The following is a 17,142-nucleotide window of genomic DNA, read 5'->3' as shown; positions in this document are numbered from 1 at the left end:
CCTGGGCCCAAACCAAGATTCGCACACCTAACCAACTGAGCCACCCAGGCACCCCCTCCCCCACCCCCCACAGCTTCTGATGCTAAGAAAAATTCAGCTTGATGAGTGGAAGGGCCTTAAGGCCTTTCTTTCATAGATGGAACTCGGTAAGGCCAGCTGACAACCATTACAATGTGTGCAGCATCTTCAGTGCCTCCTTGGATGTCATAACGGGTTTCTCAGGGCATTAAACTACCTAGAAGTTTCACAAACCCTTCCTGCCTCTCCTCTTTCCTTCTGGCCACCCCTGGAGATTCTGGGATCACTGGTTAAGAATCACTGCTAGACTAGAATGTGTCACAGCCCTTTGGTGTGCTGGGGCCGAGAAAAGGTTAGAAACCACGGAGGTCGTGGCCACAGTAAGTAGTCATGGGTCTGTGCTCCTCCTACACAGCTGATCCAATTACTGCCTAGCACCTGCCACAACAATCCTTCTAGACTACTAGAAATACAAAGCAAACTCACATGTAATTTTTAAATTCTCTATCAACCACATAGAAAGGGAAAAGGAAACATGGGAAATTAATAATAAATTTAATTCAACATATCAAAAATATTGCCATTTCAATGAGTAGTAAGTATATATTATGATATATTTCACATTTTTCATACTAAGTCTTCACAATCTGATGTGTATTTTATACTTGCAGCACATCTCAATTCACAATTAGCTACATATCGAGTGTTTAAAAGCCACATATGGCTAATGGCTACCATACACACCTACAACCACCCTGCCTCTCTCACTGACACATGAGAGAAATAGCAGTTTCTCCATACTATATCCATCCTGACCTGCCTCGGGCCCTTTTTTTCCCACTTGGGTCCTAATTCTATCCCAGCAATCTTCCATTTAGTCAAGAAATCATCACTGAGGGCCTACCCACTGCCGGGTATTCATGTTAACTTACAAGGATGAAAAGATAAATAAGACACAGACCCTGACTTCCAGGAGCTCTCACCTTGGTGGGAAATGAAGGCACATACAAGAGAATTTGCTGAAGGCTCTACACACAGATACACACAAAAGGCTGCTGAGGAAGGATTTTCTGGGGTTCCAAGAAGCATTCACATACATGGGACATTTATGTTGAGTTTTAAGGGATGAAGAAAAATCGTGGAAGGGCAGGGAAAGGTGTTTCAGCCACAGAGAAAAGCATATTTAAGACAAAATAGGATGATCTGCATGTGTCTAGCAGGGCAAGGACTGGCTGGAGGTGGCTGGTGGGGAAAGCAGGGGCTCAAGTGCCCACTGACACACAACCAGTGTGAGGTTGTTGTCTGAGCAGGAAAATCCCGGGGCAAGTTGTGGCACGGACTGGAGAGGACAAAGAAATCAGGAAAGCCTGAACGACAGAATGAAGGAATGAAGGGTATGGCCGTACGTCTAGAAAGGAGGGAATGTCAGCGCCCAAGGGAATGAATGAAATGGAAGAGCACTGTTCTGTGAAGAGTCTTCAGATGACGCTTAATGATGGAGGCTGGGCAAAGCGCCGAAGAGCTAAGGCTTTCCAGACCTGAACTCACCAGGCTAGGGTTCACAGGGCCACTAGCGTGGAATTTAAACAGGACTATTACAATCTGTTGTGATCTGAGAGCCAAAATGGCCTCTTTCCTTGAAGAATGAATGGGGCTACCTATTGCTAAACTTAGGCAGGACACAAAATCAAGCCAAATGACTTCCAGGATTGCTAGGGAAGCCACACTTGGGATACGCAGGTGCTGGGCAGCACCTGGCCAGCTCCACTGCGTGATGTGGTGGCTTATCTGATCTTGGGTTCCCTGAAGAAGGTTCTGGAACTCTCATGTGAGAAGACAGCAACAACAACATGACCTTCCCAGGGAGGAGGAGCCACTGAGAGCCTACGGTAAAGTTGAGGCAGGGAGATGGAATGGCGTGAAGGTCATATAGCCAGTAAGTGCAGAGGGAAAAACAGCATCTACCCTCCAGGGCACCAAAGCGACAGTGAGGTCAGCAGAACTGGTATTATGCAGAACTGTTTGTCCTGAGCGGAAACTCAGGAAAAGGATCCTAGAAAAGGATTAAGTGAGGCTGGGGACACACTAGGCAATAAAATGTCTTCGCGAGCTAAAGCGATTAAGTTTAGTAGCAATAAATGAGGTACTCACATGGTGAAATATCCACAAAGTTTGGGTCGATATTATGCAGCAGCTCCATTCTGGGGGATGGGCTTCCTTCGCTAGAAGAGAATTTTTTAGGAAACATTAATTTCCTCTCTCAAATTAAGACGATGACTTTTAATACTTCCTTCCCTTGTACTTACAGGAAATAACAAGCTTGCCGATTAACAACTTTGTCATGAATTCAGAGATCTCTAAAGTCTGTAGTTGGTGCATCTTTAACTCATTATTATTTGTCTACATTATAGTAATGACTAAACATCTAATAAGATGGCCAGTGTCAAGCATATGACAATTAAATGATACTCTTAACTGTGACCCTTTGCAATACACGTTGTGGCTGTATTTATACATGATCATTCTTTACAAAGCAGAAATGAGAGGGGCACCTGGATGGCTCAGTCAGTTAAGCATTTGCCTTTGGCTTGGGTCATGATCTCAGGTTCCTGGGATCAAGCCCCACATCAGGTTCCCTGCCCAGTGGGGAGCCTGCTACTCCTTCTCCCTCTGCCTACCTCTCTGCCTACTTGTGCTCTCTCTCTGTGTCAAATAAATAAAACCTTTAAAAAATTTTTAAAGAAAGGGGGAAATGAGAAGTCAAGTCATTCTGTGTACACTTTACATTGACTGTTCACAGGGAGATGAGGAAAGAACATCTACCAGGACAGTGGCATCAATACTACAGTCACAACCTATGTTAGTGGTGAAAAGAAACTTGGGGATCACAGTCCAACCCCTTATGATATGAGGAAGGCAGACAAAGTTATTGGCCAAATATTAGATCATGTGACTCTCAAAATGGTGTTCTGAAAAAATTGGGAGCATTAGGGCACCTCCTGGGTGGCTCAGTTGGTTAAGCGTCCGACTCTTGGTTTTGGCTCAGGTCATGATCTTGAGGTCATGGGATCCAGGCCCGCATTGGGCTCTGTGCTCAGTGTGGAGTATCCTTTAGTTTCTCACTCCCTCTCCCTCCTGCTCATTCTCTCTCTCTCAAATAAATAAAATCTTCAAAAAAAACTGGGAACATTACCATCACCAAATGTATGTGGGGTACATGATGTACCCAGGACATTTTGCTAGTATAGACTCAGCCTTATGTAAAAAATAATTTTAGTTGTTGGGAGAGTACTAAGGACGGCTTGATAACCTAATAAAAGGTTGCAAAGTACTGTTAACACTGTAGGATTTGTATACACCTGAAAAACCACTGAGGTCCCTGATGTAACCACGAGGACATGTTTTCAGGTGACCCAATATTCACACCTCAAAATCACAGGTAGCTGTCTACAGCAGTGGCTTGGAATTTCAAGTCCAGAAAATTTCAAAAAATCTGGGTTGTGATTGGCCATGCTGTATTCGCCAAGAAAAAAATTTTAAAACAAAATTGATTTTAAAAAACCCCAAACTTCAACTACCATCACCATTATATTACAAAATAAAGATTTTTTTTTTTTTTAAGTGTGGGTGGGCAGCACACAGAAGGAGAGGGAGAGCAAGAATCTTAAACAGGCTCCACACCCAGTAGAGGCAGACTCAGGGCTTGGTCTCACAACCCTGAGATCGCGAACTGGTCCAAAATCAAGAGTCAGATGCTTAACCAACTTAGCTACCCAGGCACCCCCCAAATAAAGATAATTCTAATAGCAAAAAAGGTAGGAAGACTATGATCGCAGAAAAACATGACAGCTCTTCAAACTGAATGTATTTAACTTTTGTATGCTTTCAGATTTCTTTGCTCTTCTCTACTCCATAAAATACCCTAATTAGAGAGTGGGAGGAAATCCACAGGGATGCCCCTAGTCCTGGGGGCACAGGACGCAGCACTGTTGGGGAGAGGGGGCATATTTCCCAGGACTCTTCTCATTTTCTTCTTGAGGCAATTATCTGATTGTAATGAAGACTGCCAACGAGTCCAATTTGACAGGAACTAGGATTTGATTCCAGAAGCTCTGAAGCAAGAAGGGATGATTAGCAAACAAAATGGTGAATGTGAGAAAATCCAAACAGGATGTTGATGATGTGGATGGGGTCTAATTTGTGGGTTTAATGCAAATAGAGATGAAATCTGGATGATAATAATAGCAAATAAGTCAGGAGGGGAAATCAGAATGAGTGCATTCTATGAAGTTTTCACATTGTTCAGAAGAAGTTAATACTACTAATGAAATATAGGTTTAGCTAAGTAAAATTTGCAGGTTAAAATTCTAAAGTAACTTGAGGGGTGCCTGGGTGGCTCAGTGGGTTAAGCCTCTGCCTTCGGCTCAGGTCATGATCTCAGGGTCCTGGGATCAAGGCCTGCATCAGGCTCTCTGTTCAGCAGGGAGCCTGCTTTGTCCTCTCCCTCTGCCTGCCTCTCTTCCTACTTGTGATCTCTCTCTCTGTCAAATAAATAAATAGTCTTAAAAAAAAAAAAGAATTACTTATTTTTTTATTTATTTTAGAGAAAGAGAGCAAACAGGGGGAGGGGTGAGGGACAGAAAGAATCCTGAAGTAGACTTCCCACTGAGCATGGAGCCTGACATGGGGCTTAGTGAAACCAAGAGTCGACTGCCCAACTAACTGAGCTACCCAGATTCCTGAGGTCTCTGGTCCATTTTAAGTTAATTTTTGTGTGTGCTGTGAGGTAGGGATCCAATTTCATTCTTTTGCATTGGATATCCACTTATTCCAGTACCATTTATTGAGAAGATTATGCTTTCCCAATTGAATTATCTTGATACCTTTGTCACATATGCAGCTGATTCTAACACACAGCTCAGGGTGAGAATCACTAATCCTGAGCCTTGTTCTGTGAAGTCAACACATTTGATTATATGTTCTAAATTCTTTGTTTTCTTCTAGAGAGGAAAAGATGGGTGACTAGCTCCTAGTACACTTAGGTAATGAGTCCATGTATAATGATAATGGCTTCCCCTTGGAAGGAAGTCCTAGTTCCTCGGAAAGTATCGTAAGAGAACCATTGATAACTTCCTACAATCAGTCCCTTTAACTTGCCCCTGTATAGGGATATAAATACTTTGAACATATCTCTTTTTGCATGATACAATTTCTTCTTGCACTGAAGTGAGATGGGGAAAAAAAAAAAAACGCTTTGCTTGTTCATGACAGTTTTCAGCAACATCAACTGTGTGATCATAATCTTACAAATAAACAGTGGCTTCATCAAACCCATAAATGCTTATGGGACTCATTATTGCTATATTATACCAGGTGTTAGCTTCTATCCTCTATACATATCTATGCATTTATAGGTAATGCTACCAATACTGCAGCATTTCATGATTACTTGTACATTATACTGTTCCCAAGTCATATTTCCATACAACGAAAGTACTAGAAAGTGGACACTCAACTCTTTTGGTAATTTATGGTCTTCCTCCCAACCAGTTCTAAAGGCCTCACTCTCTCACATGCAGTCCTGCACTGTCTTTAATGGCACAGGCTTTCAGGGTCTGCATCTCAAGTCCACAAGTTTATATAACCAAAGCCTTTCTTCTTCACCAGCAGAATGTGGATAAAAGTATCCAATTCTCCAGAATTGTTAGGAGAATTAAATGAGGCAGTGTACATAAAGCACACCGACATAAAGTTTGGTATAGAATATGTGCTGAATAAGCCGACAGCTTAAAAACAAGAACAACTTTTATTGCAAAATGTGGATCCTCATTCTACAGACATGGAAATAACATAACCACAATTACAAGACTATAACCTGAGACACAGATATAAGAATAATACGTAGAGGGGCGCCTGGGTGGCTCAGTGGGTTAAAGTCTCTGCCTTCGGCTCAGGTCATGATCCCAGGGTCCTGGGATCGAGCCCCACGTCGGGCTCTCTGCTCAGCTGGGAGCCTGCTTCCCCCTCTCTCTCTGCCTGCCTCTCTGCTTACTTGTGATCTCTCTCTGTCAAATAAATAAATAAAATCTTTTTTTTTTAAAAAGAATAATATGTAGATACAAGGAGACATTAATATTCCCATCCATTCTTCTTGCTGGCAAGAATTCCCCTCATGAAATATACTGGTGTAGTTATAACTTTAATTTCTAAGACATGTTACAATATTCCCTCCCATGTGAGAGTCTCATTTTAGAAATGTGTCAGTGTCAAATATAGCTAAGTCACACAGTCTACTCACCATGAACTGCATATAAAAAAGATACAGTGTCATCTGTTATCCAGGGATTTTCCCCTATTTTTCAGATATGGTATAGTTTGCTGTACAAGCAACACTATCTTTGTTAGACTGTGGATTCCATTTGTGGCATTTAAATCTCTGAATAATGACAGATGATGTTCATGGGAAATGATTTTCCAACAATGATACAAGTTAATGCAATGACCTCGTTTTATTACCACAAGGTAGCATGGGTTTTCACTATGGCAAATGTTCAGGCTCCAGAGTGATAGGAACAAAGCAGTGTTCTCTAATTAGTTTCTTTCTTCTCTTTCTTTCTTTTTAAAAAATCTTATTTATTTATTTTGCAGAGAGAGAGAGACAGCAAGAGAAGGAATACAAGCAGGGGGAGTGGGAGAGAGAGAAGCAGGCTTCCGGCCTAGCAGGGAGCCAGATGTGGGGCTCGATCCCAGGACCCTGGGATCATGACCTGAACCGAAGGCAGATGCTTAACGACTGGGCTACAGAAGCGCCCCTCCAATAAGCTTCTTAAGGTAGGCAACTATGGGACTGTTCAAGGATCCTTACTGCACAATGCTCACTAGCCACCCAGCTTACATGAATGACAATGGCAGTGAATAGGCAAATAATTACGTAAAGAAAAAGAACTACAACATGTTGTTCACATTGACCACTAAGGACAGAAAACCATCTCTAAACCCGTGAAATGGGCAGGTTTCATCCTTGTCCATAACAACTACACTAGAGTGATCTGGGGGTTTCTTTGTTTTGGCCAGGCATTAATGAGCATTTATTATGTGTCACGTATCATTTTAAATGCTTTACCCATATTATCATATTGAATCTTTGACACTGTGACACAGATATAACATAAGCACAAACCAGTTAAGTGACTTACAAGATCATGTGGTTGAACAGGGGATGGAATTGGCTTTGAAACTCGGGCAGAGTTTCAGACTGACTCGTGAATTCCTCACTTCTAACCACTATTTAAAATTGTCTTAGCAAGATGCAACCATGGCCTCAGTTTCTCCTTGAATGTCCTACATTTCCATTCATTCAGCTTATCTTTAAGGCTCCATTACCAAATATCTCTACTAACTTCAAATGCCTCTATTAACAAGAGACAGAATCCTTTTCTCCATCTTCTTCTCTTACAAACTTGTATAAAATGGTATACAGTTAATTATCTTTTTAAAAAAGATTTTACTTATTTATTCATCAGAGAGAGAGAATGAGTGAGCATAAGCAGGGGGAGTGTGGGGCTCGAACCCAGGACACCGGGATCATGAACAGAGTCGAAGGCAGACGTTTAACCCACTGAGCCACCCAGGCATCCCCAAGTTAATTATCTTTGATGACATTTTAGTATTCAATTTTAATTGACCTCAAATTTCATATTCTCTGGATTAGCTTTAAAAATAATAGGGCAAGAAGACACCGATCAGTAACTAGTTTCCAATATGCTATAAATATTTTCTCAAAGTCTACAGTTTCAGACACTGAGATCACAGCCCTGTCCATTTATAAATAGAGTTTCCAGTTTTTGACTTTCATTTTCCAACTAGTTGAAGGGTGGGGCAATAAAATATTTCCCATAAATAAATGAAATGCTTTTATATCCCATACTCATTTTACCATGAGCTGCTGGCCATCTGTCATAAAAGACACACCCTAAAAAGCAGTATCAAATTTTTAGAACAGAAATAGCCATGATGATATTTTCTGAGAAGAAATTTTGAAAAAAAAAAAAAAAAGTTACTGATTGAAAAATTCACAACAATATGGTGAGTGCTATGAAGTGTGTAAGCCTGACAATGCACAGACCTGTACCCCTGGGGCAAATAATACATTATATGTTGATAAAAATAATTTTTAAAAAATTCAAGACACACCCAGAGTAATGTCCATCCTGTCATCTCTTCGTGAGCAATGTCATCATTGTTACTATCTTCATCTCAAGCTACTGAGTCATGACTGTGTTCCAGGCACTGTGCTGGGTGTTTTATACATACTCTTCATTAAACCCTCACCTAAGTGCCTATGAGGTAGGTAGTTACTTTTTACACAGGAGGGAACTGACGGTTGCAACTGTTAAGTAACTTGCCCAAGATCACACAAACAATAAATGGGGAAGATAAGATTTGAACCAGATCTAACCACAGAGTTCACATTTTTTAGCCATTATACAATTGACCCTCCAACAATGTAAGGGTTAGGGGTGCTGACCCCCTGGGCAATCAAAAATCCATGTACAAGTTTGGACTCCCCCCAAAACTAACAATTAGTAGCTTACTACTGATCAGAACCCTTACTGATAACATAAAGTGGATTAACCTGTATTTTTAATGTTATGTGTTTATATACTGTGTTCTTACAATCATGTGAACTAGAAAAGAAGAAATGCCATTATGAAAATCATAAGGAGGGGTGCCTGGGTGCCTCAGTGGGTTAAGCCTCTGCCTTTGGCTCAGGTCATGATCTCAGGGTCTTGGGATCGAGCCCCGCATCGGGCTCTCTGCTCGGCAGGGAGCCTGCTTCCTCCTCTCTCTCTGTCTGCCTCTCTGCCTACTTGTGATCTCTCTCTGTCAAATAAATAAATAAAATCTTTTAAAAAATAAAGAAAACCATAAGGAAATACATTTACTGTACTACACCGTATTTGTATTAAAAAATCCATGTATAAGTGGACCCAGACAGTTCAAACCTGTGTTGTTCAAGGGTCAGTGGTACCAGTGAAATTCCTGGTGGGGCTTCTTTTCCTTGTTATGTGGGTCCAGGTGATATAAGGTTTCCGTAAATCTCATGCTCCTTGAAAAGCCATTTTAACATGCAAACATAACCATGAATAAAGAGTTTAGGCATGGAAATTATAAGATTTTGACTAAATTTGGTGAGGAAATATATAACTTAAATTCATTTGACATAGAGTTATATATGGAGAGATTATTTTCATGGATATTTTTATTAAGAAATCTTATTAAATTTTTAAAGTGGGCTACTTAAGAAATAAGTAATATTAAGAATAACTGAATCACTCCCCTAAGGATAGTCTTTTCCTATTCATTACTGAAAAATAATTGGTAGGACTTCTGGGTTAGTATCAGGGCAAACTAGCAGGGCCTAATATGCCTTTCTTCCGATTTCTATGATAATACCCATGAAGAATTACAAAAAGATGAAAACTGGCAAGAGCGCTGGAAACTAAAGAGAAGACCAGATGCCAAAGTCTCCAGGGGATTTTCACTAATGCCAATGTTGAAGAGATTAACAACATATTTTTGGATTCTACCATAAGAATAAAACCTGATCCCAAAGAAAACGGAAAAAAGACAGATTCACTTTGTCTACTTCTAGCTATGGGACTCTGAGGTTGCCCTAAAGAAAAAAGGGTCAATGATCTCCTAAGAGCTGTCTTCAGAACTAGCCCATCAGGTTTTTCTTCCTTCACTCCCAACTACATCCCTCCCTATGTCCACCCAGGCAGCAAACACTAGACTACACAAGAGGAAACAGAAGAAACGAGGCATAACATGTAGTATCCTTGCATGGGAAGTCACCTAACCAAAAAACAAAAAAACAAACAAAAAAAACCCCCAAATCTGAACCAACCCTTAGAGCACTACATATTGTGGACTTAGGGTAGAAGCTCTCTCTCTCTCTTTTTTTTAAAGACATTTATTTGAGAGAGAGAGAGAGAGAGAGAGAGCACAAGCGGTAGAGAAGGGGCAGAGGCAGAGGGAGAGGCAGACTCCCACTGAGTAGGGAGCCCGATGCGGGACTCAATCCCAGTATCCCCAAGATCATGACCTGAGCTAAAGGCAGACACTTCACTGACTGAGCCACCCAGGTGCCCCAGGGTAGAAGCTGTTTTATAAAAAAGGTTGGTAAAGTAGAGAATAAAAAAAATAATACATCATTCCTTAAATATTTTTCTTTGACTTAAAAACACATGCCTATTCAGATGGCAGTCTTTGAATGCTGGGCTACTGTTTAGAATTCTCTACCATCCTTATTTCGTCAACCATACTTATAATGCTTCTTTATAGTTCCTACGGCTGTTTTTTTTTAAATTTTTTATTTAAATTCAATTTAGCTAATATACACTGTATTATTAGTTTCAGGGATAGAATGTAGTGATTCATCAGTTGCATGTAACACCCTAGGGCTGTTTTTCTTAAACTGGAGAAGAGTCTAAGAACATGTGACTTTCCAGATTTCCACAAAAAAATGGTGGTCATCTAAATTTTAATCTCTCTACATATTCTCCTTAGAAACCATATGGAAAAGGAAAGAAAATTGGGGTGCCTGGGTGGCTTAGTCAGTTAAGTGTCTGCCTTTGGCTCAGGTCATGATCCCAAGGTCCTGGGATCGAGCCCCACATCAGGCTCCTTGCTCAGTGAGAAGCCTGCTTATCTCTCTCTCTCTCTCTCTCTCTCTCGCCTAAGCCTACAACATAAGTGGGAGACAGAACGTGTTTAAACCCTGGGAGGTTGTGAGGAAATAATCATCTGAGACCTGAAGAGTCAGTGCGAGTGTCAACCAGGGCAGAGTCAGGCTGGCGTCATGCAAAAGAGCATGAGGGGGCACAAGAGGGGAAGGGCTCAGACTGCACCTGGTAAATTAAACCCCAGGGATAGAAGACTGAGATACAGGTCGACACCAAGTGGATCAGAGGACTGGCCCCCGGGGAGTCCAAGGGGAGGGCTTGGACAGTGTGCAGGACAAGAGTGATGGTCTCAGGCGGTAGCAATCTGACAGGAGCAGTTGAGGAACAGGTGTCTTGTGGAAAGTGAATGGTAAAGGGAAAAAAGGAAAAGGCAAAGATCAGGGTCCTACTGACACAACCTAGTATCACCGAATCACAAGAAGGCAGACCAGAAAAGGGCAACGTTTATTTTAAAAAGTGCACTTTGCTACAGCAGTAGAAGAAGGTATTCTTGAACTAAGAACTAAATTATACTCTCAAAAGCCCACACCCTTAGACTGCCTGCTATTACAGGTCCAGGAAAAGCTGACATATGAAAATGTGAACAACAAAAGCATCTAAATAAAGTTACCATAGGAGTTTAAAAAATAGGAGATGAGAATTCAAAACTTTTGGCAAATGAAAACACTGCCCCCATTATGTCAAAAAAAAAAAAAAAAGAGAGAGAGAGAGAAAGAAAGAAAGAAAGAAAGAAAAAAGAAAAAAAAGCGCCACAATGCAGAAGGAAACTGTTACATGCTATTTCAACATGAATTAAACACAGTTAAATCAGCAATTGCCAATATAAAAAAAAACCCATGAATCAAAAAATTTTAAACTCTGACACTGAACTAAGAAACTAAAAGAAAAGACAAAAATCTCAGTAATGAAGGGATAGTATGTATATATATCCCAGTATATATAACTGAAAGTATATGAGGCATATAGGGAATAAAAATGAAAAGAGAGAAGATAATTCGGAATAAAGAAAAAGGATCAGAGAGAAACAAAAATAAAAGACATGTAAGTAAGATTCAGTAATATTTATAATTGCAGTCCCTGAAAAAGAAACACAACAGTGAAATACAGTATTTAAAACTATAGTTCAAAAGTCTCTGAAATAAAAGATCTGAATGAACAGATTGAAAGAACTCACTGTATATCTAAGAATTTACAGGGTTCCCTTCAAGACAGAGCTAGTAAAAGTCTTAGGCTTTAAATCACAATAATAATAAAAATCTTCTGAGCCTCCAGGCAAAAAGATGAAGTTACTTGAAAAAAAATCAAATCAAATCATGTTGACATTAAATGTATCAACAGCATCATAAAAAGCAAATAAAAGTGGGGTAATATTTTTAAGAAATTCAAGGAAAGAAAGTCTGAGACAAGGATTTCATATCAGTTGAACTGTTTTCAATTATGTTGTAGAAAAAGCTTTAATAAATAGTCAAGAATTCAAAGAATCCTGAGAAATCTTTTAAAGAATTAATTCTTCCAACTAAGAAATAATTGAGAATATTTTAGAAATTCAGAAGTGGTTAGCATGGAATATATTTATGTAGATCTAAGAACAAAATAAAATTGTGAATAAGGACAGAAGAACAGTATTCTATATATTATATGTTCTGACCAGGTAGAAATCATACAACTAAGAATAAGACTGGAAGAGACACGCAAAAGCGTTGAGTTAAATACACTACTTAATTTCCTTATTGGTAATAAGTAGGAGTCAAAGATGCCATTGGAAGCTCACAAACCAAATAGTATAACCTAAGTAGAAAAGGAGGGCTAAGGGGCGCCTGGGTGGCTCAGTGGGTTAAAGCCTCTGCCTTCGGCTCAGGTCATGATCCCAGGGTCCTGGGATCGAGCCCCGCATCGGGCTCTCTGCTCAGCGGGGAGCCTGCTTCCTCCTCTCTCTCTGCCCGCCTCTCTGCCTGCTTGTGATGTCTGTCTGTCAAATAAATAAATAAAATCTTTAAAAAAAAAAAAGGAGGGCTAAGAGAATTATATACAGATCCTCCAATAAACCCACTTTAAATTGAAAATATAATATAGTGAAAATTCATTTAATATACCCAACCTATGAAACACCATAGCCTAGCCCATCTCAAATGTGCTCAGAACACTCATATTAGCCTCAGATTAGGGCAGATCATCTACCACAAGCCTATCTTATAATAAAGTGTTAAATATCTCATATAATTTAATAAATACTGTACTGCAAGTAAAAAATAGAACAGTTGTTAACATATTGCTTGTTAACCCTCATGATCACAGGGCGGACTAGGAGCTGCGGCTTGCTGCAGCATCACAAGAGAGATCATACCGCATATTACTACACTGGAAAAAGATCAAAAGTCAGACTTTGATGTATGGTTTCTACTGAATGCGTATCACTTTTGCACCCTCACAAAGTCAAAATCATAAATCAGGGACAATGTGTAAAGATATTAGGATAGGGCGCCTGGGTGGCTCAGTGGGTTAAAATCTCTGCCTTCAGCTTGGGTCATAATCTTGGGGTCCTGGAACGAGCCCCGCATCAGGCTCTCTGCTCAGCAGGGAGCCTGCTTCCCCCTCTCTCTGCCTGCCTCTCTGCCTACTTGTGATCTCTCTCTCTCTGTGTCAAATAAATAAATAAAATCTTTAAAAAAAAAAGATATTAGGATAAAGGGGAACACTAGAAAAGCACACAAATCATTCTAAATATTAAAAGAACTAAAAAATCAAAGGTCAAAGATAAGAGTAAGTATAGCATAAAACGATACAACAAAGGTAGGGATAAAAATACCAGTCATAGCAATATACATCAACTCATCTACCAAAACAAAATATTTTCTGACTGGATCACTAAGAAAAGCCTAACAGTATACCTAACAACTATAGAAACGCATTCTTTTCAAGTTCAGGGGCAGAGACAACAACAAAGATCATATGTAGAGCCAAGGTCAAATTCAAAAGGACTCAATAATATAAAGTATGTCCTCCGACCACATGGAACTGAACTAAAAATCAATAACTACAGAAAACCCAATGTATTTATAAATTAACACACTTCTAAACACTTAGGTCAAAGAAGAAATCATTTGCACCATCCCCACTGTTATATCTACCACTAATTTTGACATAAATTCTACCTTGTCAGATACCAAGATTAGAATCTCAGTTTTCTTTGAGTTTGCAGGCAAACTCTTACTGTAATGGTACTTACCAGAAGACAATAAAGCAATTGAACAGAATCTTGAGGAGAAGAGATTTGGCAAGAATTGTCAGATTATTATTTATGTTTGAAGGTAACAGATATTTCATATGGAAAGATAAAAAAAAAACCAAAACCCTCATGCCTGGGTGACTCAGGCAGTTAAGCATCTGACTCTTGGTTTCGGCTCAGGTCACGATCTCAGGACCCTGAGATTGAGTCCCACATCAGGCTCGGGCTTAGCATGGGGGCTGCTTGTCCCTCTCCCTCTGCTCCTCCCCAGGACCCTCACTCTCTCTCAAATAAATATAATCTTAAAAACAAAACAAAACACCCTCATCATTTATGTACCTCTACTGAAAATTGCTTTAAAATATAAAGCAACCAACCAAAAGATTTATTGAAATTAAGAACTGAAGGACGGCAAAGCTACATAGTAAAAGAAGTGTTGGTAACGTTAAAGACAATTAAGCTTACAGATCAACATACCTAACTTCTCTATGTGCAATTACAAAGTTGAATACAGAAGAAAAAACTTTTTGAAAAGAAGAGTTAAAAGATTTATAATATTCTGTTTCAGAAAGCTGGGTCTAGGGCGCCTGGGTGGCTCAGTGGGTTGAGCTGCTGCCTTCGGTTCAGGTCATGATCCCAGGGTCCTGGGATCAAGCCCAGCATTGGGCTTTCTGCTCAGCAGGGAGCCTGCTTCCCTCTCTCTCTCTGCCTGCCTCTCTGTCTACTTGTGATCTCTCTCTGTCAAATAAATAAATAAAATCTTAAAAAAAAAAAAAAAAAGAAAGCTGGGTCTATGATCCTAGATTAAATTAACAAGCACTTAAAAGTGGAAAAAAGCTGAAAAATATTGATCAAGAAAGTAAAGACACGATAAAATTTTCTTTGACTATTTCTGCCTCCAGCTAAGATGGACTAGCATGCAGGGTGGGCATAACCTCCTACCTAAAACAACCTAAAGAAAAACAGACAGAATGTATGGAGTAACAGTTTTCAAAACAGGGACTCTCAGGCAAAGGACAGCGATCTCTGAGGGGTAGGAAACAAAGGAGGTGAATCCTACCATTAAACACAGCTTAAAGTCACCTTGAGAGACTTTCCAGACCCTGGTGCAGAGAATGGGAATTGAGGCACAGCCCAGTGGACTGCCTGAGTTCAGGAGGCAGAGCTGAGGGTCCAGAGAGACCAAGGGATCTCAAATTCATAGGACAGAGTAGCAGAGAAGAGAAAGCTGCCCAGAAAGAGATTCTCAGAGGGGCCCTTAAAGTATTTAGCTGAGCACTGATCAGATGTTCTTGAGGGAACTACCTCAAACTGAGGAAAGAACCATGTGAAAAGATGAAAGGGAACAGTGCCCAGCGTTCATACAGACTTGGGACCAGCACGTGCTCCCTCCAGCCAGATTCGCAGGACACTGGGTAGATTACTGGGGAGGTTCTGACTCAGTAGTGAAGAAAAAATAGCCCTAGACTGAGCACAGGTCTGGACCTGCCTAATAAATTACAATGCAACAACCAGAAGAATCAAACTAAGTTTCTAAGTAACTACATCTCAGAACGAAGCAAGATTTAGAACAAGACATAAATATCTAGCACCTAACAAGGTCAAATGCACAATGTCTATGTGCATCAAATCAAAGATTACAAGTCATGGAAGCATGACCCATAGTAAAGAGAATAATCATTCAGTCATAGCCAACCCAGAACTGACATGGATGCTGGAATTAGCAGGAGTCATTAAAAGTTATTTTAGGGGCGCCTGGAGGGCTCAGTTGGTTAAGCATCTGCCTTCAGCTCAGGACATGATCCTGGGGTCCTGGAATCGAGCCCCATGTCAGCTTCACTACTCAGTGGGGAGCCTGCTTTTCCCTTTCCCTCCCTCTGCCCCTCCCCACACACGCCCCACCACATCACTCATGCTCATATGCTCTCGCTCTCTCTCGTGTGCTCTCTCTCTCAAGTGAATAAATAAGAAAATCTTTAACAATGACAAAAAAGTTATTTCGACTATATTCTGTATGATCATAAAGTTACCTAGAGACATGGAGGATATAAAAAAAACCCAAATGAAACTCTAGAAATGAAAACCTACAAAGGGTGAGATGAAAAATAGACTGAAGAGAATTAATGGAAGATTAGGTATTGAGGAAAAAAAAATTGCAGGCACAGCAATAGAATCTATCCAACATGAAATACAGAGGAAAAAATAATGCTTAAAACAAAAAAAAGGAAGGGGCGCCTAGGTGGCTCAGTGGGTTAAAGCCTCTGCCTTCGGCTCAGGTCATGATTTCAGGGTCCTGGGATTGAGCCCCGCATCGCATCGGGCTCTCTGCTCAGCAGGGAGCCTACCTCCCCCTCCTCTCTCTGCCTGCCTCTCTGCCTACTTGTGATCGCTGTCTGTAAATAAATAAATAAAATCTTAAAAAAAAAAAAAAGACTGATATCTCCATTCTTCCCAAATTTAATTTTCCAGGTTTAATTTCATTCAACCTAGTATATAAAAAGCTCTTTTTTTTTTTTAAATTTAACAAAATAATTCTAGAGCCCAGAAAGAAATTTAAAAAGTGGGACTAGTCAAGAAAATTTTGTAAAGAAAACAGAATGGAGACGTGGATAACTAATTTCTTCCAGGTATTTAAACATACTCTAAAATGTATATTACAACAGATTACACATTACAACAGTGAAGTGTTAACATGAGAACAGCTAAGTCAGCGGACTAAACCAGAGAGCACCAAGACAGAAGACAGGAGTAATAAGAACTTAAAATACAATTAAAGTGGTACTAAAGTCAGTGAAAATAGAAACATTCAATAATAATAATAATAATAATGATGTAAATATTATTCAATAATTTTTCAATAATCAGTCTGGGTTGTTTTGGTAATACTTGAAGTATCATCTTAGTTCAGAGGTTGTTGACCTTTGGCTCATTGACCATTATGTTTCACTGGCCTTCATGGTATTTTCCCTTCAGTTTTCCTCTCAAAATTGAAACCACAGTGGGTTGTTATTGCTGTTAGCTTTTATGTATTTATTTGAGAGAGAGTGTGGGCACAAGGGGCAGAGGGGGAGGTAAAGGGAGAAGCAGGCTCCCCACTAAGCAAGGAGACCAATGCAGGGCTGGATTCCAGGACCCTGAAATCATGACCTG

The 17,142-nt window shown here is 40.1% G+C and overlaps 1 protein-coding gene across 1 annotated transcript in view; it reads right to left on the bottom strand.

Annotated features, from left to right (window-relative positions):
- ARSB (arylsulfatase B) overlaps positions 1-17,142 on the bottom strand; it is a 167,527-nt gene that overhangs the window by 62,153 nt on the left and 88,232 nt on the right. Inside the window, exon 6 of the mRNA XM_032847855.1 lies at positions 2,170-2,240. Coding sequence (XP_032703746.1) covers positions 2,170-2,240 — 71 coding nt within the window. The remainder of the gene's footprint in view (positions 1-2,169; positions 2,241-17,142) is intronic.

The sequence above is a fragment of the Lontra canadensis genome, unplaced genomic scaffold, assembly GCF_010015895.1.
Source record: "Lontra canadensis isolate GAN:19392208 unplaced genomic scaffold, GSC_riverotter_1.0 scaffold4, whole genome shotgun sequence".
Taxonomy (NCBI): Eukaryota; Metazoa; Chordata; class Mammalia; order Carnivora; family Mustelidae; genus Lontra; species Lontra canadensis.
The sequence above is the reverse complement of the archived record's forward strand: the minus strand, read 5'-3'. Positions and strand labels throughout refer to the sequence as shown.